The sequence below is a fragment of the Rhinolophus ferrumequinum genome, chromosome 10 (genome assembly GCF_004115265.2).
Source record: "Rhinolophus ferrumequinum isolate MPI-CBG mRhiFer1 chromosome 10, mRhiFer1_v1.p, whole genome shotgun sequence".
NCBI lineage: Eukaryota > Metazoa > Chordata > Mammalia > Chiroptera > Rhinolophidae > Rhinolophus > Rhinolophus ferrumequinum.
In genome coordinates this window covers 6767749-6791522 of record NC_046293.1, presented here as the reverse complement: position 1 = coordinate 6791522, position 23774 = coordinate 6767749, and the positions used below count along the sequence as shown (strand labels likewise).

The 23774-nt window shown below is 39.0% G+C and overlaps 1 protein-coding gene across 1 annotated transcript in view; it reads left to right on the top strand.

The window, feature by feature from the left end:
* The first annotated feature begins 223 nt into the window (after positions 1 to 223).
* EP300 (E1A binding protein p300) overlaps positions 224 to 23774 on the top strand; it is a 72837-nt gene continuing 49286 nt past the window's right edge. Inside the window, exons 1-2 of the mRNA XM_033116369.1 lie at positions 224 to 1525; positions 18532 to 19148. Of these exons, the coding sequence (XP_032972260.1) occupies positions 1432 to 1525; positions 18532 to 19148 (711 nt within the window). The 5' untranslated portion in view covers positions 224 to 1431. The remainder of the gene's footprint in view (positions 1526 to 18531; positions 19149 to 23774) is intronic.

Here is a 23774-nt window from a genome sequence, read left to right as displayed (position 1 = left end):
GGGGCCTTGGGCGGATCCCGTGATTGCAACTGGCCACGCCCCTGGGTCCTCTTCCCCCATTGTGTGAGCGACTCGGGCCCAGGCCCCGCCCCCTCACCGCCTCTCTCCCGCGGCCCAACCCCTCCCCTTTTTTTCACCCCCCCTTGGCTCATTTCCGGCCGCCGCTGCTACCGCTAGCCCGTAAGGAGGATTCGACAGAGGGAAGAAACAACAGCCGCCATCTTGTTTGTGTGCTAGGCTGGGGGGGAGAGAGGGCGAGAGGGAGCGGGCGAGAGTGGGCAAGCGGGACGTCGGACTGAGTGCGAACTGCGGGAGCGAGAGTGCGGAGGGGAGCCGGGCCGGAGAGAGGCGGCAGGGGCCGAGACAGTGGCAGGGGGCCCGGGGCGCAAGGGCTGAAGCGACCCCCAGCCCCCTCCCGCCCGCACACACCCCCACCGCGGCCCCGGAGCCGGGCCGGCGTCGACGCCTAGGGGGGACCATTACATAACCCCGCGCCCCGCGGCGCCTTCGCCCGCCGCCGAGGGCGGCCCCGAGCGGAGCCCCTGGGGGGCGGGCGCTCCCGGCACCTGGCCGCCGGGGGTGGGGGCCGGAGAGGCGGCCGTATTTATTTATTTTCCGCGGGAGAGGAGGGCGAAAGAGAGCGCGGCGCGAGGGGAGGCCGCCTGCACCACCCTCCGGAGCGGGGCCTCGTCGGTGGACTCGGCGTCGGCGCGGGCGGGCGGCACTGTTCGGCCCGGCCCCCTCGGCCCTCTGGGCCGGCGAGCTCCGCGCCCGGCGTCCTCGCCGCTCCTCCGCCGCCCGCCGCGCGATGTGAGGCGGCGGCGCCAGCCTGGCTCTCGGCTCCGGCGAGCTCTCTACGGCCATTAGGGGCCGGTGCGGCGGCGGCGCGGAGCCCGGCAGCAGGAGGAGGGTTCGGAGGGTGGGGGCGCAGGTCCGGGAGGGGGCACCGGGAGGAGGTGAGTGTGTCTTGTCGCCTCCTCCTCTCCCCCCTTTTCGCCCCCGCCTCCTTGTGGCGATGAGAAGGAGGAGGACAGCGCCGAGGAGGAAGAGTCTGATGGCGGCGGCGGAGCTCCGAGAGACCTCGGCTGGGCAGGGGCCGGCCGTGGCGGACTGGGGACTGCTCCTCTAGAGCCGCGAGTTCTCGGGAATTCGCCGCAGCGGACGCGCTCGGCGGATTTGTGTTCCTGTGCCCTCCTCCCGGCCTGGGCTCAGGCCCGGCCCCTCGCACTTGCCCCTACCTTTCTATCGAGTCCGCATCCCTCCACAGCCACCGCGACCCGGCGAAGAGAAAAAGGAACTTCCCCCACCCCCCTCGGGGGCTGGCGGAGCCCCCCAGGCCCACCCCAGGGAGCGGGGCGGGGATCCCGGGCTGAAGAAGAGATTTCCCGAGAATTCTCGTTTTCCTCGCCTGTATCTCCGAAAGAATTAAAAATGGCCGAGAATGTGGTGGAACCGGGGCCGCCTTCAGCCAAGCGGCCTAAACTCTCATCTCCGGCCCTCTCGGCGTCGGCCAGCGATGGCACAGGTTAGTCTCGGGAGTCCTCTCCTCCCACATCCCCTTTCATCTTTTCTGCTCGGTGGACCTTTATTCTTCCATATTTTCTTCGTTTTTCTCTCTTCCTAGTTCTCTCTCTCGATTAATTTTAAAGGTGTTTGAATGAGCTGGTCGAAGACGTCCAGTAGCCCAACCATTTTCTTTGCTTCCTAATACATTCGTTGCAACATTATGTCATATCGATATGTGTTCTGGAATTAGAGCTCTTGAGTGGTGATATAGAAATGGCACTTATTGTTTCCATGCAGTTTGATTTTGGATATGCCAATGCATTTGTGGGTAAGGGCTTTTTATGCAATTTTACTTTTAATTTTTTATTGTTGATAAATGAGGAATTGCGAATCCTTTCGCCTTGGTTGCACTTACTCTGTTTCCTCTACTTTCTACTCTTCCTTTTCAAGATTTTCTCTTTTTTGCACAAGATTTTCTGTTAAAGATGAAGGTGTAAAAAAAAATCTTGGTTTTATTTGTTAGTGGGTGTGATTCCAGGATTTCATGTTTGACGTGAGGTTTAACGTCAAAACCTGAAATTTGGTTTGAATGATTTTACCTACAATTCCTAGCTTTTTTTTTCCTTTGCTTTAAGAATCAATATGGAGCGCAGTTCATTTTACATCTTCCATTTCTTTGGTGTGAGACCAAAATGTCTGAAACTCTGGGTTTTCAGGTGGGAGAGAGCAGGGACATTTTCTTTGCAGTTCGTAGTCACTTTGTCTTGGGGGGGCAGTGGGGGGAGATACTGATTTTGTGGAGTGAAGTGCTTGGAAATCAAGATAGAAATTCAAAGAGTCCCAACCATGAACTGATGGTACACAACTTTAAAATGTGCCTTGTTTGTGTGTTTTTGCCTTTTTATGCTTTAAACATATTTGGAGATTTCAGTTTAAAAAAATCTCTACGAATTCTTTGTGGAATAGCCCTTTCACAAGAGATAGTCCGGGAGACTTCCTTCCATCATCTCTTTCTTACAGTTAGTTTGGTGCTGTCCTGATGACCACCGGCCTTCTCTTTTGCTGTCATAGTTGTTTGGGGTGCCAGGATAATGAAGAGGAAGAATGGCTGGCCATTTGACCGTCCACAAGATTCCCTCCCCCGCCCCCCCCCCTTACTACGGAGCATCTCTTGAACTCCCCAAGAACAAGCTCAACGTCATCCCTCCATCTGCCAGTGAGAGTACTTAATGGAGCTAAATGTACCCTTTGAGTTTGTAGAGAACTTTTCAGCACATTTCTAAGTAGGCTTCATCTTAAAGGGTGAAAATGTAAGGGTATGGCAAATGCTGTCGTTTCTTTGCTTTTATAAGAAAAATGTGTTACGAGTTTAAGATAATCAGCAAAAACTAAGGATTTTTGCAGAGTTCCTCTACTTCAGGCTTGTAACATTAGCAATGCGTGAACTTTGATCTGTCCTTACGCCTTGAAGTTTCTGTAGTGTTCAGAGATTTTTTTTTTTTTGGTAACCTAACCTTTTTTCTCAGGATGCATGCAAATAATGGGTAACCTATTCCTTTGCATTTATTATAGTGTCGTTCAGAAATTCTTATAGATCCACCATTAGGCATGTTTTCACCTGTAGATTTTTGGGTTGTTTCTTAGTTTTTGTGTAAAATGGTAATGGATTTTACATTTGAGTTTGCTAGGGATAGTTTAGAGAAAACTTTTTTTTTTGTATGCATTATTTTTATTACTCCTTTTTTGAGCAGCTTAGCCTTGGAGTAATGCAAGTTCTGAAAGGAAGGCTGTGCTCTCTTTCTCTTGTTCAGACATCTCTGTTCAGGTGGCACTATTCTCCAGACTTGATCCGTGTACTTGGTAACTTCATAACTCATTTGGTAGTGTCTCACCTCTCTAACACAAAAACTGTTTTGCTTCTTGAAATAGTTTTGAATAATTGTGAGAGTCCTAAATATATCAAGTGGGTTTACATAATAAACAAACCTTCAACGTTGAGATTGACTCAAATCTTAGTACTAAGAGTTTATCTTAGTTACATTTCTCTAAATTTTGTAGTGAGGTTTGACTTCCCCTGCCCTTCTCATTAAGATTCTAATCCAGGAATTCTTTGCTGTCAAAATTTTAATTCTAATGGGTCTAAGTTGTTTTTGTTTTGTTTTTTCTTTTTTTGGGGGGGGCTTTAGGGAGGGTAAATATAAAGAAATACTGTCCCCCTGTGAACTTCAAGTTGGGCACCATTACATTTCGATTTTTTTTTTTTTAAACATCCAGTAGTGTGTAGTATAAGTTCGCAGGCAACTTTTAACAGAGACACATCACTTTAAAACTTTAAATTTCAGACTTGTAAATTCTACATTTTGATTTTTGAGTTGTTACCAATATTTTATAAATGTGAAAGTAAGTTGTTCTTTGATACTTGATTATGAATTTTATCTGAAAACTTGAAAATGATGCCGAAATTCTAGGTACCAGAAACTTTTTTTAATGATCGAGGCTTTTGTAGTTTTAGTGTATGCGTACCTACCAAGAGTGTTTGCTTGTACCAGTTTCATAGGAAAGAAAACTAGAATCCAATTGAGTTGTCATGCTAAAGCGTTACAAAACAAATTAACGTTTAAATCCCAACTTCTGAATTTCCAAGGTTGGCTAGGGATGCAGAATAAAAATGACTTAAAGATTGTTCTAAAAACTTTCCAGGTTGAGTCAAATAACTTTAATTCAACTTTCACATGTTGGAATGGAGAGGAAGACACTTGCTTTTTTAGCTGTTGCATTTTTATATTCCTGTTTCAGTCATTTCACTTGATTCATTGAAAGTTTTAACTTAGTATGGTTAGCTCAAAACTATTTGATAAATTATGTATTTCCCCCCACCCCCAGAAGATCATAAAAGCCACTTGTAAAAAATTTTTGGTAAAATTATTGACCAGAAAAGCTGAACAGGTAAGTCCTGGAAGTATTTCTTGAACCTATTTCTAATAATAACCTGAGTGACGTGGATGATATGTTGCCTTCATTGTACACTGGACATATTCTGTCACTGTCTAGTAAATACTTAGTGCTGTATGCACTGAAAGGACAGATTCTGGAAAGGGGTGACAGAAACAGCGCTAGGATATGGCATATTAAGTAGGTAAAGACCCCTCTGGTCTTGGTACAGCTTTGTAGTCATGTGTCAGAATTGGCTTGGATTTTATGTCTGTTTTTCATTTTAAAGGCGCAGGGCAGCTAGTATATAAAATATACCTGATTTTTAACCACTAGATTAATGTGCACAATAGAAAAGTGGTAAGAATTTTTTTCAAATGTCAATTTTACTTTCTCAAAATATTTTGTATTAGTGACTTATCATCCTAACCAGAATTTTTTTTTCCAGCTCTTAAACCTGTGATACTGTGTTTTAATTTTATTTTTTACGCATAGTGTGTACATTAGAGTCCTGTTTCTGGCGTGTTTCAGTTATGGCTCTTTGACCCAGTGAGGTATTGCTGACCTCAGTGTTAAAATTAAAGTGCAAAACATTTTACCAAGTGCCTTGAACTCTGGCAATTGCTTATTCTCAAGGCTTTGTAAGTTCATATATATGGCTTCAGGAAGGCTATCTGTGGTTGATAGTGAGATAAAATGACTTTTGTTAAGTTGTGTAAATCTTGTATGTGTTACAGTATTGGTGCCCTTTCCAGCAGGAGTTCATGTTCTGTTGCAGAGGTAACAAATGTATTGGCATGTCCAGTGAATGGATGGTGAGGACGGAGGAAAGGGTGCTGCCCTTGGTTGCCTCTTGGCATTATTTTCTGTTTTACTTTGCTTTTCTACCTCCTTAGTCTATTCTATATAAGGGGCAAGGGGGCGGGGTTAAAACAGTAAATTGAGAATTGATGGGTAGTGAGTGGTATTTGTCAGGACATTAAGTGGTATATAGGAAAGGGAAAATAGAGTAGGAAGAATGTTGCAGATACAAGGGGGAGTGTAAAATACTTCTTCCTGGTATATTTACAAAAACAATTTAGGAGTTATTCTGCCAAACACCCAACAATTAATGGAAAAATAAGACATGTTTCTTTTGTGGGTTTTTTTTTTTGAGATTGTAGGGTTTCCTCCTTTGAGAATTTTCAAAGTTGAATTTGTTTAGGGTGGCAAACATTGGAGAAATTAATGAGTGAGTTTAAAACTTATATCCAGTGTAAAAATTTTACAACACTGAATTTTGCGAGTGATTTTTTTTCGTGTGATGGATGGTAGTTTTCATCCGAAATTTTAATGGGAGATTTTTTATTGCTAAGTTCTCAAAAAAGGTTTAAGAGAATAAATATTAAGTGAGGTGGTAAGCCTCTTCTGAACAGTTTGAATATTGTTTGTTTTTAGATGTATATCTTTTTAAATAAATGCCCCAAAGGGTAAATAGGATTAATTTAGTTGAGAGAAAGAAAATGAATTAAAACTAGTGAAAAAAAAATGCGTGGTTTAGAGATTGGGTTTTGGAGTCAGATTACTAGAGTTCAGGTCCCAGACCTGCCTTTATTAACTGTGAACCGTGGGCCAATTACTTAACCTCTCTCAGTTTTCTCACCTATAGGACCCCTCCCCCATAGGATTGTGGTAGGGAATCAATGGGAACTCTCTTTATCAAATGCTTAAGATGGTGCTTGCTGTAGCGTAGTATGTACTCATTAAGTGTTAACTGTTTTTAACCTTACTACTAAATATACCAAAAAAAGCAATGATAGATTTTTTTAATGAACATGTAGAGACTGGAAAAAGAGAAGGCCAAGTGCGTGAAGTTCAGAGAGTAATCTTAGAAGTAAAGGCTTGTGGTGCGGAGTTAGCCCAGACAACATCTACTCGGAGATTGCGTTTTTTGCGAGTATGAGAATATGGCAGCAAAGATTAAAACAAGAATAAAAGTACCACATATACTGTCATGTAGGATGTCTTGTACATGTAAGTAATTGAAATGAAAAGCAACACATTTTTAAGGCATAATGAGAAATCAGAAAGCAGATTGTTTTTATTGGAGATGTTCAAGCTAATGGTTTTTTGCTAAAGAATTGTGTAGTTGAACACTTCTTTCTACTTTTTATTTGCTTATCTGGGTCTTAAAAGAAGACTCTCATAAAGGAAGAGGAAGGAAAGTAGAAGGAACAGTGTGGCACTTTTCAAATTTTTTTGACCACACCCAAGTAACTACATTTTACATGGAAAACCGGAGACCCTGTCTCAGCAGAGGAACAGACAGTACTTACACTTACCCTCACTGCTTGTTCATGTCCCACTATTGTGTTGTGACCCACACTTTGGAAAAGACTGGCTTAGAAGAGTTGACAAGGTGGCTGTTGTATTGGACTAACATTTTCTGTATGCTAGTTTTTAATCTTTAGTACAGGGAATACTCTGGGAATCCAGACAGACATAGACCCTTCCTTCCTGGAGCTTACAGATAAGGGGAGGAGAGCTGCATCCAAGTCTGATGTGACCGGCATTGTATGTGGGAAGTGCAGTGTATATGGGGAGAAACAGGACTAAACCTGAAATTACTGTCACTCTGGTGGCAGTCTTTGAGGAATTATTGTCTGTCTTGGGAACTGAAGGATAGATCCAGGGTTAGTAAGAGGGAGCCCAGGCTGGGAACAAGAGCGTACGGCCTGTTCAGGAAACCTAACTTCCATCTGGCTGGGGGTATAGCAGGATACATGAGCTTAGAGGTGAGCAAGGGGCCAGTCATGCAGGGTTTATAATGCTTATTGGAGTTGAGGCTTTCCATTTTAGCTCTTTCAAATGGATGGGAAAGAACTGTACCTTAGATGATTTACTAAAGTGAGGAATTACTTTGAAAGGAATAGAGAAAAATGTAAAGCTGGGAGACCAGTGAGATGGCTGTTAACAGGATTCTAGCTGTGGTGAGGGTGGCCTGGATTAGTAGATGGAAAGAAGTGAAAAGAGTTGAGAGAAGGTGGTAGTCTAAAGAACTTGGTGGTTAATTAGATGTTAAGGTAGGATGTTGTGATGGAGGACTCAAGGATAATTCCCAAGTTTCAAGTTAGGGCAGCTGGATTGGTGAGGGTGCCATTCACTAAGATAGCAATCAGGAAAAAAAGGATTTGTGTATAGATGCGGGAAGGGGTGTGTGGACATTTTGAAGTTATGTGATTCTCCTGAATTGAGTGTTTTCACTTGGTGTGTCTCTCTCATTTTTAGGCACTTGAAATAAAAAGTTTTAGGCACTTGAAATACACAGATGAACTAAGGTGCAATTTCTGCTCTCAAAGACTTGAGGGTCTGGTGGGGTTGGTATACTTGTACACAGTTTTCCCATCAGTTATACTCTTAAGTTTTTTAAAAATGTTCTGGATAAAGGCAGAGAATTGGAATTATATGTGATAGCGTGGGTTTGGAGTATTGAGGGGAAAACTTTATAAATAAAATGTGTATTTGAATGGGAGCAGGAGAAGTTAAACATATCTTACCTTTTAACAGAAGTGGGAAAGTTGGGTATTTCAGGTGGAACAAATACAAGTGGTTCTTGTGTGACTGGAAGACAGACTGCATGGTGGAGTGTTTTCGTGGGAGACAGATGACAAAGGATGTTGGGGTCCTGTTATGGAAAGACAAGGATGTCAAATATGCTAAGGATTTTTACATTTACCTTACCATCAGGATAAAAATTTATGAGCAGGAGAGTGACATGGTCAGGAAAAGGGGAAAGCCTAATTCTGGTGACACTGTACAGGATCAGTAGCAGGGAGAGGACCTAATAGCAGGAAGACTGAGGGTATGTCGTTTATCTCTTGAAATGCACTTATTTATTTTGCTTGAAAGTTTTTGGTATTGTAATTACCACACTGAATTGTTTAGTGTTTATTTTTTTCAACATCCATGTTTTGTTTACCAGTATAAATATAGAAAAACAGCAGATAACTCAAAAACCATTCACTCTCCCCTTTTTCTTTACAGATACATAATTTTCAGGAGGCTTTTTTTTTCTTTTTAAGAGATAGTATGATAGTTTCATTATCTAGGGTCCACTATAGGTATTCTCTTAGAGCAAATAAACTCCTGTCAAGCAGACAAATCCTAGTCTTAACCATAAAGCTTCTCACAAAATGTTACTACTCAAAATCAAGAAATGATCAGTGGTAGTTAGCGTGCAGTTTAGCTTTAATTATAAACATGTCATTGAGTTGATTCTTTTTTTTTTCATTAAAGAACTGAAGTTATTTTATATATAGATGATAGATGCATGATATCAATCAATATTGACATATACATGTATAAATACGTACATACATGTATTAAGTATATGTTGCTAGCAATTTATTTTTTATTTTTTTAATTAGTTTCAGGTGCACAAAACAATGTAATAGTTAGACATTTATCATTTATATCCCTCACACTGTGTCAGGCCCCTCCCCCATCCACTACCACTCTCATTGCACACAGTCATTAACATTTTCCACTGTCTCTATTCCCAATGCTGTACTCTGCTTCTTGTAACTATGTACTTAATATATGTATGTGTGTACATATATGTATAAACTTGTAGTTGACATTCATTATTGTTCAGCTTCAGCTGAGTTGATTCTTAAGATGGGATTTTAATAAATAATAGTGTCCTTATATTTTAGTTAATTTCACACCAAAAAGTGCCACTATATTAATAAATCGATAAAAGCAAGGCAAGTTGATGATGTGAAATTTGGAAAAGTGGTCCCCGGTCACATTCTCGGTCAGTTATAGCACTTCATCTCTGTTTAAATTTTGAGACCTATCTTAAACGTATTGAGGTTAAAAATCAACCTCCAGTCAATCCCAGAGTATAGGTATACCTTTCGACGTCACGATTTGAAAACAGTGTTAGGAGTGCATATTTTGAAATTTGCTGCACGTTTGCCCTTTGACTCTATTGGATTTCAAAATTCAACAGCTGCCAATATGCATAGCTATGTGATCCTGTAAACTTAATATCGATTATCATCTGATTCAAATTTGTATATAACTCACGGGTTGTTTCTAGCTGTTTAGGAAATTATTACATCTTTCTTGTCTTTCCAGCATGGATATTTCGTTTAATTTTGTGTTCCGTTAAATTGCATAGTTTTAAGTGTGCATCTTTTTTCTCAGGTGGGTTGTTTATGATTAGGTTAATTCTACTCCATCTACAGAGTATTAAAATACTATTTTTAAGTAAAGTACTGAATGAAGGTTAGGAAAGTTGTTTTACCTGCTAAATTGATGAAGTTTGCAAAACTGCCTCATTTTAAAGGCGGAGGTGTTTTAAAATGTCATGCTAAGCTCCCAGAACAGCTGAGTTAATGTAAGAGTGCCCCAAACCAATAAGAAAGAGATTTTTGTGGGATTGATAGTTTCAGTCTAGCCTAGCTGTTGCTGGAATTTTTAACGTTATGTAGATTTGACTTTTCATCTCCATCCTATTTTTTAAAAATCCCAAACCCCTCACTTGGAACTAACTACTAGGGGATCTGTGTGGTCTGAGCTCTACCAGCCTCATCACTCACTTTGCTCCCCCTACTTTGAATTTTTTTCAGTTGCTGGACTGGCTGAGCTTTAGGTTCATACCCTGTTCTCTTTCTCCTCACTCTTCGCCTGTCCACCTCGTACTTATCCTCTGGCCTGGGGGGTGGGGGGGGGAGATGAAAGGAAGGTTTCAAGAGCTGGAATGTTCATTTTTTTTAAAGCATTTTAATACCAGTGAAAAGTACAAGCATTTCAATACCAGTGGAAGGAGGAGAATCAGTGGATGGATTCTGTCTTCTAGGTGGATACTTGAGAAGTGACAAATTTAGAGTACTTCGTGTGGGTATTTTGCTTAATGTTTGCAGTTTAAGAGCAGAACTGAGTTACTTGACTTCAATTTACCTGAAATATAAAAATAATCCTCGTTGTTGAACAAATAATACATGAGTGTAAGAGATACTATTGTGTAGTAGAATTAGATTTTGAGCCAAAATTATCTCAATTTTAAGTTGTTTTGCATTCTAGTTAGTAATTAAAAAAATTTTATTTATGCTCACAGACAATGCAGTGTTTGGGGTTATATTGTTAATCCTAATTTTGAAGGTTATACTTCATTTATATATTTCATGGTGGGCAATAATTGTCTGGTTTTTCATGTTTCATGTCTTGATCTTTTGATTTATGGAAAGGCTAAGTGAGCTATTTATTTTACAGGAGATTATATGACTAAATCTGCTGTGAGGACCACAGCAATGTAGGAGATACCAAGGATGACCTACAGAATCAGTATGTAATAACGAAAGGATGTTTTGACTCAACACTACTTTCCCATGTGCTCAATCCAAATTAATTTTTGTTTAAATTGTCACATTTCTGATACACAGTCCGTTGAATAAATCTCATGTATTCTGCTGAACTTTTCAAATAAGATTTAAGTCTTGCCTGTCATTCACATTTTGTTTGCATGACTAAGTTTGGACTGAATGTACACGCAGATGAAGAAACATTTTATTCAAAGCCATTTTGTATTTGAGCATCATTAAATGTGTTTGGGAATTTAACAACAAACTATTTGGTAGAAGTAGTCTGCTGATGATGTTAATTGATTGATATTTTAGAAAGTAAGCAGGAAATGTCTTCCTGGAGATAGTGTAAATTCATTCATTTAGTCAGTTGTATGTGATACTCTTTTGCAATATTTGCCACAGGATAGTTTAAAGGTAATGGAATAAAATTAGATTTATAAATTCTAATCAAAGAGAAAGACATGGGAGTAAACAAGTCACACGTCTAAGAGCTCACCTTAATATCTAGAAAAAATACTTGATGTCTTTTACTTTACCTCCTACTTCTCAATCCACTGCTCTTTATGTTTGCTCTTTACAACTCCACTGAACTGCTCTTACCTAAATTACTAAATATATCCTATTATCTACATTTAGTGAATTCTCTCTGGAGCATGGGACACCACTAACATTTCCTTCTTGGAACCTGGTTTCCAGGACAGTATTCTTGGTGGATGGGCTGGGAAATGTTGGGTTCTAGTATATTTTGCTGGTTAAGCTCATTGTCCCTTAAATACTGGCCTTTCCGGTGGTCCTGTTACTGTCTGATGCTGACTTAAGCTCCACAGTTCTCTGTCACGTGGCCATGTAGTGCTCTGATTGCCCATCGTGATGACAGTATCACTGTACTCTTAGGTTGTCCGAGCCAGAAACAAGTCAACCTTGTTTTTCTTTTCTCTTAACCCCCACCTGTAGTCAGAAAAAGTTCTTTTGATTGGCCTCTGTGATGCCTCTGTTACCTTAGTACTCTGCTCTGGGGTTAAGTCCTAGCTGTTATTTCTGCAGCAGCAGCCTCCTGACCAGTCTCTCTGACTCTAGACTTGTCTGTCAGATTCATTCTTCATCCTGTTTGCCTGACTGGGCTCTAATAAACACAGATTTGTTCTTACCATATTTCTGCTTAAAATTCTTCAGTAGATCAATTTTCTATCTGGAATAAAAACCCCAAACTATTGTGTTACAGGACCCTTTAAGTTGCTTCTTATGTTTATTGAACATTAAATTATATTCAGCTGATCTGAACTAATCCTTGTGAAGGGCACGTTGAGATGGGGGCCTAAGAAGATGATTTATTTGAACCTTTATTTTTTTCCCTTTCCTTGAGGGAAACGGAAGAACCTGAGGAGTTTACATGAAATTGATGCTGGTCAGTACTGAAACCCACTGTTTAATAGGATTTATTTAAATTATGGCATTTAAAATTGTAATTATTTTCCCTTGCATCTTCATACATACTGCTTTTAGTTTGGGACTTGCTTTTCTGCTGGTTTTAGACTACTGGGTTTCATTTGCTATTTATGACAAACTGGCTAAAGATAATAATCTCTTATTTTAGTAGCCTTTTTACAATATGCTGCTCGTGAATTTGCTACCAGGTTTTTTTTCTGGGAAGCCTTTTTGAAAAGATCTAATAGGGAAAGATTCGAAATTTGATGGCTAAAATGACATCCACATACATACTAGGTTTTTGAGCGTTAGTACTCTTAACCCTGCCAGTATAGAATTGATTATTTACAATTTGAGTAATTTTTTTTTTTTTTTTTTTACGGGAGCTTAGCAGCAGCTCAGCTCAAGGTGCCTTGTTCGATCTTAGTTGCAGGGGGCGGAGCCCACCGTCCCTTGCGGGACTCGAGGAATTGAACTGGCAACCTTGTGGTTGAGCCCACTGGCCCATGTGGGAATCGAACCAGCAGCCTTTGGAGTTACAAGCACGGAGCTCTAACCGCCTGAGCCACTGGGCCGGCCCCTGAGTAATTTTTCTTAGTCTGGAAATACTATTTAAATTTTAAATGCCATAATTTAATGTTCAGTAATCTAATACAACTGCTAAAAATGAAGTCTGTTACTTACATAGAGCATCATAATGGGACCCAAGGGGCTTCGATGGGGTCCATGTTCAGTAGCAGAATAGTGTGATCTTAGGGAAGCCACTGGCAGCCTCAGTTACTGTGTCTGCAAAATGGGAGAATCCGTGGTTTTCACACTGGGCCCTCCCTGGGAGGGGCAGTGTTCTAAGAGAACTGAGAAAGATGGACCTTCATTCTTCCAATTCCTCTTCGGTCAGCACTGTTCTGCTTTTTATTTTTTATGTTTTTGTTTCCAAGTAAACACTGTACTAAGACCATTCCAAAGGATCCTTTGCCCCACCTGGTCTATAACTTTTTAAAATAGGGTTAATAAAATTTTGCACATTTATATTACACATTTATATGCTTTAGAATCTGTCTTTTAGAATCTTTAAGATCCATCTCATTGGTTCTTAAAACAATTCCATGAGGGAGGGAGGTGGAATAAGTTTTACTACCTTTTGATAGAAAAGGTAACGAGCTCACAGTTGGGAAGTGACAACTAAATGAGGTCGGCTTATAAAATTCAGTTTAAATCCAGATATTTGGACTCCTTGAGCAGTGCCAAGTTAGATACCACTGATGGCTGGTGCCATTTAGGAACCATAAAATGTCCAGAACTTTCAGGCATCGCCAAAGTAGGAATAATAATCGCAGCCATTGATATCAGATGAAATAATAGGGTCTGTTTGATCAGGGTCAAAGTATATATGATTTTTTTTCATAGTCTTCCAGATTTAATCAATATAGTTTAAAAGGTTTAAAGTGGACGTAAGAGAACTTTTATAAAGTTACTATAATACTCAATCAGATATAAATAATTATAGTTTGCAGTTGTAGAATTGCTAGAAACATTATCTAATTCATTCCATGAGCATGTGCTAGGTGCTGTTTGAAATGTAAATATTAAATGAAACCCTTATCTTTCAGATGCTTACGATTTGGTAAAGAAGTAAGATACACATGAATATTTAGCTATAATATTTAGAGATAGGTTGTGGATGTAACAAAGGGAGCCATCTTGGGAAACAGCAGTATTAGGACTGGTCTGAGTTGAAACCTGAGTAGTAACTATAGTTAGGTCTGTTGAATGTACAGGATTGCCATTTAACGAACAATCCTATAACCTTTATTTTCAGGGTCTACCAATGTAAACTCTCCTGTCTGCTTCACAATGAGCCCAACTTGTAATATGATGTTAAATGTTTTACATAAACATGAAACAGCAGCAAAGTGCTGTAGTATAAGTTAAATTAAAACCCTCAAGATTCTGGGGCCTGCAGTAAGACTTCTGTGTTACTGAAGTTAATTTCTCAATGCACTCTGCTATTACCCATTTCTGATATTGCAAGGATATTGCAAGAATAATACAATTATTGAGGTGTAAAGAACAATATGTGCCAGGCAGTGATCTAAATACATGTATTAACTCAGTTAATCCTCACAGATAGCCTATGAAGTTGGTACTTTCCTGTTATACAGAGGTGGAAACCAGGTTCTTCTGTGTATACTTTAGAATCATCTTGTCTAGTCCCGGAAAAGCTTGTTAGGATTTTGGTTGGCATTGCATTAAGTCTATAGATCGATATTGGGGCAGAATAGATGTCTTTATATATCAGTGATTTGTACACAGATGTTTGGGGTATTATCTATTTGGGTAGTCTTTCACAATTTACATGTATTTTATAGTAACATTGTCAAAGTTTTTTCTAAGTGTTCCCCATGTTATCATAAATTGTATTTTAAAAATTATTTCTAACCAATTTTTTGCTGATGTACAGAAATGCAGTTTAATTTGTTTATATTTGTGGTATATTCAGTCACCTTGCTAACTCGCACTATTTCCAGTTCTTTGCTTTGGATTTTCTATGTTGACAGTTACATCATCTGCATACAATAAGTTGTGTTTCTTCCTTTTCAGTCTTTTTACTTACAATTTTTCTTGTATTATTGCTTTGGCTAGGTACTTCAGTACAATGTTGAATAGAAGTTGTTGTCATGAGTATCTTTGTCTTGTTCTGATGCTAAAGAGACTATTAATGTTGGTCTATTATGCATATTTTGTCAGTTTAGATTTTGGAAGAAACTTATCAATTTAAAGAAGTTGCCATCAGTTTCTTGATTGCTATAGTTTATTTTTAATGTAATTCAGTATTGAATTTTATCCATTGCTTTTCTTTTTTTTTTTTTTTAACTTTATTTAAGTGTGTTTTTCCAGGACCCATCAGCTCCACAGCAAGTAGTTGTTTCAATGTAGTTGTGGAGGGTGCAGCTCACAGTGGCCCAGGTGGGGATGGAACCAGTAACCTTGTTGTTAAGAGCCACTGCGCTCTAACCAACTGAGCTAAATGGCCACCCCCAATGCTTTTCTTACAGTCATTGAAATGAATCTTAGGTTTTCTTTCCCTTTGTTATATGATGAATGACATTTATAGATGGTCTGAGGTTCTAATGCAAACCCTGCCCCTTCCCCCTTCCTGATATTATCCCCATTTAATCATGATAATACATTTTTAAGGCACTAATGAATTTGGTTTGCTCTGGTTTTTTTAAAGGATTATTGCTATTATGTTCATGATTTTCTCGTGCTGGCCATGTGTGAATTTTAGAGTATTCTTTCTATTTCCTAGAAGTGTTTGCTTAAGGTTGAATTGTCCTTTCCTTGAGAGTACAGTAAGGACATGCCTGTACAATCATTTAGATCTGGTGTTTGCTTTATGGAAAGATTAACCAATGATTTATTTTCTTTAATAGTAATAGGATTGTTCAGGCTTTCTATGTCTCCATTGAAACTTTTTTAAATGGGAAATTTCAATTTAATAGAATAAAGAACTCCCATGCACCTGTTACTCAGGTTGCCTGTATTTTTGTGTGCCATTCCACCCCTTTTTTTTGCTGGAGTATTTTAAAGCCAATCCCAGATACTTTCTTTCATCAGAAATACTTCAATATGTATCTATTAGTTTAAATGATTTATTTTAACATAGTGACTATGCTAATATCACACCCAACAAAATAATTTCTTAATATTGCCAATCACTCAGTCCATATTTATATTTTCTGCTTCTCTTCTTAAAATGTGTTTTTACAATTGGTTTGAGCCAGGTATACCTGGGTGTTGAATCTCTTACATACCTTTGATTTGGAGAAACTGGGACACTTATCCTATATAATTTCTTTTTTTTCTTTTCAATTAAAGTTTATTGGAGTGACAATTGCTAGTAAAGTTGCATAAATTTCAGGTATACAATTCTGTATTAAATACTCTACACATCACATTGTGTGTTCACCACCCAGAGTCAGTAATCCTTCCATCACCATATATTTGATCCCCTTTACCCTCATGTTCCAGCCCCTTCCCCCCTTACCCTCTGGTAACCACTAAACTATTGTCTGTGTCTGTGAGTTTTTGTTTCTCATTTGCTTGTCTTGTTCTTTTGTTTGTGGTTTATACACCACATATCAGTGAAATCATATGGTTCTCTACTTTTTCTGTTTGACTTATTTCACTTCGCATTATAATCTCAAGATCCATCCATGTTGTCACAAATGGTCCTATTTCATCTTTTCTTACTGCTGAATTTCCTTCTGGTTAAGGTTTGGTGAGTATTTTCTAAGGAGTTTATCCATTTTTTTCTTGCAGTTTTTTTGAAGTTGATTAGAAGTATCGCTTTCTCTTTTTATTTTCTTTTTCCTTAACTTTCCCAGTTTCTTTTATAACTCTCTTCAAAGAAACAACTTCTGGTTTCTTGATACCCTCTCAGTTGTATCTGTTTTTCTCTTTTCTTGATAATTGCTTTTATCTTTGATCATTCTTACTGTTCTTTTTCTAACATAACAACTTAGATACTTATTAATTTTTAGCTTTATTTTCTAACATAAGCCTTTAAGTTTTGAAATGTGGTATTTTTATTATTACTCAGTTGCTTTTATGATTTCCTCCTTAATTTGTCTGTTAATGTATATGTATGTTTTTTAAATATCTTAATGGGTAGAGAGTTTTATTTTTCCATAAATGTTCAACAGTAAAAACATGCTGATGATGGAATATTTCCTTGTATACTCCAGGGGAAAAGTAGAATGCAAAATCACTCATAAAATTTGTATGATCCCAGTTTTGTGAGTTGCATAAATAGAAATGGTTAAGGAAATATATCAGTATATTAAACAATTTTCTTTGAGTATTGATGTCAGGTAAATTTTATTTGACACTTTCTTACATATTCCAAAACTATTCATAAGACACATTTTGTTTTTATGATGGATGGGCACACAAGATTTTTCTAAAGGAAAGAAAATTCTGTAAAAGTCTGGACTCTAAATCCTGTCCCGATGTCCTGGGATAAAATTCAGTTCAATTAAAATATGACCAGAATGCTTAATTGTGTTGGAAATTAGGCAAGGAGTTGGTATGTAAGTAATAAGACACCTCCTTCCCAAAGAGCTACACAGTCTGGTGGGGTGAAGGGCACTAATAATTTTGGTGCCATGATAGAACGCTACAAGAACAGGAAGGGCACATAGGGGAAGAGTTGTATTTAAGAACCAAGATTGATTGGACCAAATAGATTATTTAAAGTGGTATCTTGTCTTCAGGGGATGAACTATTTTTTAATAGGATAATCAGTTGTAAATTCAAGTATATTTAATTATTAAATACCCAGTAATTCCTTTTTAATATAAAAACTACTTGGAGAATTGAAGGAAACTCAAACACCTAAATCTATATAGTGAGTTAATACTGTCAACAGGTCTACCAGGGACAATTTTGCCCTTTCAGGGGACATTTGGTGATATCTGAAAGCATTTTGGGGTGTTGCAAAGGAGGTATGGGTACTCATGGCATTGAGAGGCGAGACCAGGAATCTGCCACGTATTTACAATCCTCCCTTCCCCCACAACAAAGAATTATCCAGCCCAAAATGTTTACTAGTGCCAAGATTGAGAAACCCTGGGTTAATCTATAATTCGCATCCTCTTTTTGGTGGGGGTGGAGCACGGTAGGGTGGGGTGGTTTTTATGTTGAAGCTGGAGGCATGGTTTTGTGTCCTATTTGAGCTAGGTTCTGGTTAAGGAAAACTATAGGCTGAGGTCAGGTGAAAGCAAATTCACTCAGCAAATCTAGGACCTACTTTGTAGCGGGCACGGTGGCAGGCATTTGGCAAAGAGTGATGGAGAGAGAGCCCTGCTTCATGGAGCTCACACTGAGTGTCCTACACATGGCTGCTCTCTTGTCAGCTGTCTGTATGATTATAATAGTTCACATCTTTTGTCCTAAATTAGTTTGTGTGTAGATCAATTATTTTAACCTCTTCTAAGGAATTCCTTGTTTTCATGACTATCAGTGCAAACTGTTGACAAATCGTGATGGGTGTTGTACTAAGACTTAATCCTTTTTTCTTTGGTCTTATTTTATGTAAAGTTCCTAAGTGTTTCAACTTGCTGACATAATCAAACATTCTCCAATTTTAAATATGGAGATAGGAGTTTTTTAGTATAACACGAAAAATTGCGTTTCAAATAGACAGTGTTTCATGGAGTGAGGTTTAGAAATGTAATGCTTATCAAGAACAAAATAGAGAGCAATTTGTATTTTGATTCTGTCAAACTTTAACTATAATCTTTCCTTTTGCTTTTAGATTTTGGCTCTCTATTTGACTTGGAGCACGATTTACCAGATGAATTAATCAACTCTACAGAATTGGGACTAACCAATGGTGGTGATATTAGTCAGCTTCAGACAAGTCTTGGCATAGTACAAGATGCAGCCTCTAAACATAAACAACTGTCAGAATTGCTACGGTCTGGTAGTTCCCCAAACCTCAATATGGGGGTTGGTGGCCCAGGCCAAGGCATGGCCAGCCAGGCCCAACAGAACAGTCCTGGATTAGGTTTGATAAATAGCATGGTCAAAAGCCCAATCCCCAACATGGGGATGGGCACTAGTGGACCAAATCAGGGTCCCACGCCGTCTGCAACAGGTATGATGAACAGTCCAGTAAATCAACCTGCCATGGGAATGAACACAGGGATGAATGCTGGCATGAATCCTGGAATGTTGACTGCAGGCAATGGACAGGGGATGATGCCCAATCAAGTCATGAACGGTTCAATTGGAGCAGGCCGGGGCCGACCTAACATGCAGTACCCAAACCCAGGCATGGGAAATGCTGGCAACTTAATGACGGAGCCGCTGCAGCAGGGCTCTCCCCAGATGGGCGGACAAACAGGACTGAGAGGCCCCCAGCCTCTCAAGGTAAGCGCAGTTTGGGTTTGGATGCACCGTCAGTATGTTTTTGAGTGTTATGTTGGAACATTCTTTATTGTTCGTGTTTAATCTTACATTGTGGAGCATTTCCCACGTATTTAAGTAAAACATTTATTGTACGACTGACTGGTATTGTATACCTTCACAGTTTGTTCCAAGCGATTGCCAGCTAATTCCTGTTCTTTCTAGCTCCAGTACCGTGTTTCCCCGAAAATAAGACCTAGCCGGACAATCAGCTCTAATGCATCTTTTTGGAGCAAAAATTAATACAAGACCCGGTCTTAAAGTAAAATAAGACCGAGTCTTATATTAATTTTTGCTCCAAAAGACGCATTAGAGCTGATTGTCTGGTTAGGTCTTATTTTCGGGAAAACATGATATTAGAATATTTTTATATTATTTCTAAGCCCACTTTAACCTTCATAGCCTCCTTACAAAAATACAGTTTTGAGATAGCTGACATTATACTGTCTTCAGATAGACTTCATTTGTTCCCACTGCTTGCAATGTCCCTGATGTTTAAGAGGTATATCTATTTATTCTAAAAGGTTTGTTAAATGTTATTTTTCCCTATTAGTTGATGGATATTAAGGTCCATTAGTTTACTGTGAAACCTCAATTAACATTCCAGGTGTCCCAGTTAACCTGATTTTGGCCATTGTTTGAAAGGCTTTTCTGTTTTAAAAGGTTGACTTTCTTAGCTTTATTAATTAGAGAATGCTAAATGTGTTTTTAAAAACCTTTAAAATGTATTATCTCTAGATAATTAAGATATTATAAGCACGAAGTTGATGCTTATTCAGCCATATTTTTCCTATATATTTTATACCTTTTTCTTAAAATGGTATCACACTGTAGTTAACCACTGACTGGCATGTAGTTAGTAAATATTTGTCGAATGAAAGAGATGGCTTTGCTTGAAAGGTATTATTGGAGAAGGACCAGATTTTCGCAAGGACTTCGGAGCAGCTTTGTCTATAAGAGGAATAACTTGAGCAGATTAAGACTTCTGTGTTCCTGAGAATCATGATGGTGAGAGTTCAAGGATGAAATTAAGACAGGGATGAATCAGGAGTACAGGGACTGAGGTCACATGTAGATGTATGAAAGCCCTCAAATATTTTTTTTATTACACAGTAAAGAATATTGACTAAAACTTAAGAAAGGATTCTATTTGGCATCCCTGCCTACTCTGTAGATTCTCCCTTCCTGGCACTTTTATGTTGCTGTGTTGATGTGGTTTACTTAGACTCCTTGGAGGGAGAACCAGAAACGAGGTAAAATATTTATTACGTATCTCTTCTGGGTTCTAGGGACTTAGTTGTGAAGAGTCCAGGGAGAAGGGGGATGACAGTAAATCTGTACTAATCGATCAACTATTTATTATTAAGTTTGAGATTTGGTGCTGAAGATAGAGCAGTGAATAAACTTACTTCATGGAACTTACTTTCTAGTGTGCACTTACGATGTAAATTTATAGTATTCCAGTTAAGTGCTATGAAAAAAAAGTAAGGAAAGGCTCATTGGGAGAATGCCGAGGTGGGGAGTAGGGCATGGTTCTGGTGATAATCTAAATCGCAGTTTCTTGCTGCCAACATTGAGGAACTGGATGTACAGCAGTGAACACAGCAGACAAAATTCCCTGTCCTTGTGGAGCTTTATTTTCATGGAAGGGGAATTCAAATATAACAACTTTATTAGAATACTTCCTTGTTTTGAAAGGCGATACTTGTAAAGCACTTAAAGTGGTGCATAACACATAAGAAGAGGTATAAATGTTTAATAAATGAGTTTTCTGGATTTACGGAGGTTTAGGATGAGATACCCAATTAATATACAAGTGCATTTCTAAAACAGTTTTCTCTTTATGACAAGAAAAAAACCTTTTCTGTATTTTCCCTGTTGAAGGTTAAAATACATTGAATTCAGGGTGTTCAAATTGTTGGCTAGCAGTTGCTCCTCCACTGTACCAGGTCCTAAAATTACCTCGTACAGTTGATCATATTCATTACATTTCTTCCAAAACTCCTAAGAGTTTTGGTGATAATTAAGAATCAGGAATTAAGACAAGAAGTTTTCAGTGAGACTTGATGACGTGAACCCTGTTGGCAAATGGCGGTGACTTGTACACAGTTCTTTTTATAGACACCTCTAGGGTTCAAAATGTAGGCAGGTTGTAATAGTCTTCCTGAAACCTGACTAATGGTGGTTTATGGGAAGAAATGTGGATCATACCCCCCCTTTTAGTGTAAAATTAAAGATTACACTAATCTGTAACTTTAGAGTCAGCATAAAATAACCAAAGACAAAATGATTTGTGACAGTTATTTCTGACTGATTAGTTGAGGGGACAGTGAAAGGTAGAATAACGCACTGATTTTGAACCATCTACTCCCTGGGTTAGAATCTTCTCTTTAGCTGCTTTTTGCAAAGCTTCTTGGTTAAATCATTTCACTCTCCAGTTACTTCACAAGATATAGCTGCCTCCTGGAAAAATAAAATGCTGGTGACAAAAGAAATGAGAAAATTTGAAAATTCGTTTTTTAATAGCTATCCTTTGTGTTTGAAGGAAGAAATGAAGTTAACTAATAGAAGCATCATAGATAATGGTGTGGTATAGAGCTATACTGCCCAGGTTGAAAAATGGACTTAGCCACTCACATACCCTGTTTCCCCGAAAATAAGATCTAGCCTCTAATAAGACCTAGACTCGGCTCTAATGTGTCTTTTGGAGCAAAAATTAATATAAGACCCAAAGACCTGGTCTTACATTGTATTATATAAGACCCGGTCTCATAGTAAAGTAAGACGGGGTCTTATATTAATTTTTGCTTCAAAAGACGCATTAGAGCTGCTGGTCCAGCGAGGTCTTATTTTCGGGAAAACGGTAGCTATATTACATGGGGCAGGTTGCTTGCGGTACCTCCGTTTTCCCATCTGTAACATAATAGTAAGAGTAGGTGTAACCTACCTCATAGGATTGTTGGAGAACTGAGTTAATAAAAGTAGGCTCTTTATGAGTGGCACGTAGTAAGCATTTATTACTAGTGTCGTCATCGTCATAGTCGCAGCCGCAAGTGCTTAGTATTATTGTAGTTCCCATTTTGTGATGTTAAAACATTTTTATTGGGCAAAAGAGAAATCAAACCCACACCATGTAGTTAAGCTCTAGAGTGTTTAGAGGCGTAGCTCTCAGCTATAATGGGAGATCAAATCAATATAACCCACGAACAGCAGTTGGCTGGAGCACATGGGGATGCAACTTAGCAGGTTAATATTGTATAAATTTGAAGGAAGGTTTGCTTTCTTTGGGACTTTTTATTCAAGAAGTGTTCATTAATATTCTGGAGTTTTTAGTGTGTGTTTTTTTGTAGAAAATAAATGTAAAATAAATCTGTTCTGTGAAATAGCTTATTATGATTAAGGTGACAAGATCCAAAATACTATTACATAACAATATCAGACAGTATAATTGTACCTAAATTAATGTTACTCTCCAAATGCCAAGGATCTCCTGAATATTAATGGGTATTTAATAGATGTTAGGGCCATTAATCCTGGCATCAACCCAGTGAATTGAAAGTTTTATTTCCATTATACAGGTGAGGAAACAGTCGGTGGAGAGGTGTTACAGAGAACTCTTATCTTTCTGAATTAAAAGCCCATGTTCATCACTATAGTTTAATGTCATTCTGTTATTATGATTCACATGTTGATAAAACCTACACCGCTGAAAATAAATGCAGGGCTTTTATGTTTGCTGCAGCAGCATTCATTCATCTCCTGACTGACTTGTAACCTGATTACGCATGCGCGTTGCTGAGACCTGTGAGCAGAGCCAGGCCTGTTCTCTACAGTCCTGCCTTGTGCTCCCTCGACCTCACAGACACGACCTCGGAGCGTCTTGTGTTACTGCTCAGTATTGACCCTGTAGTCCTCCATCTGGGAAGAAGAAAAATCCTAGCCCCCTTTCCTGTCTCTGCTTACTTCACAGGCTGTGAAGAGGTGTGTGTCACCTGTCATCTGATAGATTCTTATCCAAATTTTATATGCTTTGTGGCTGATGAGATTTATGTTTAAAAAAAAAACCAAAAAACAACTGAATTTCATTTAAATGAGTATTGGCCTTAGGAATTATTCCCTTTTTCCTTTCTTCCTTTTTCTCTTTTTAAAAAATTTTCAAAAAAAAATTTTTTTTCAAGGAGAATGTTTTCAGGAGCTAATGTTTTCAGTTTTGGAGCTCTTCTTTTAAAATTGACACCAGTTTTTGATAGTCTTTGGCATGTGATGTTAAAGAGTATTTAACCTTTAAAGTTTTAAAGCAAGAGCGGGAGTCCTTGGTTAGGCGAGGAATGAAGCAGGAAGGAAGAACCAATTAGAGGGGTGTGAAGTGTAAGGCAGGGAGGAAGAATCCATGTTGAGAGAGAAAGACAGGTCTTAAGTGCCATGTTCTATTGGGTTTGAAATAGGAGGGTCTGATGGCCAGATTTACAATCCAGATGGATGTGGTTTTCGGTGTGCAGTATCAGTTTAAGAGAAATCGGCCCTCCTGAGGTGAGGAGGCCCCCCCTGGACAAAGGCAGTGCAAATGAGTCTGAAGACTAGTGCTTAGGA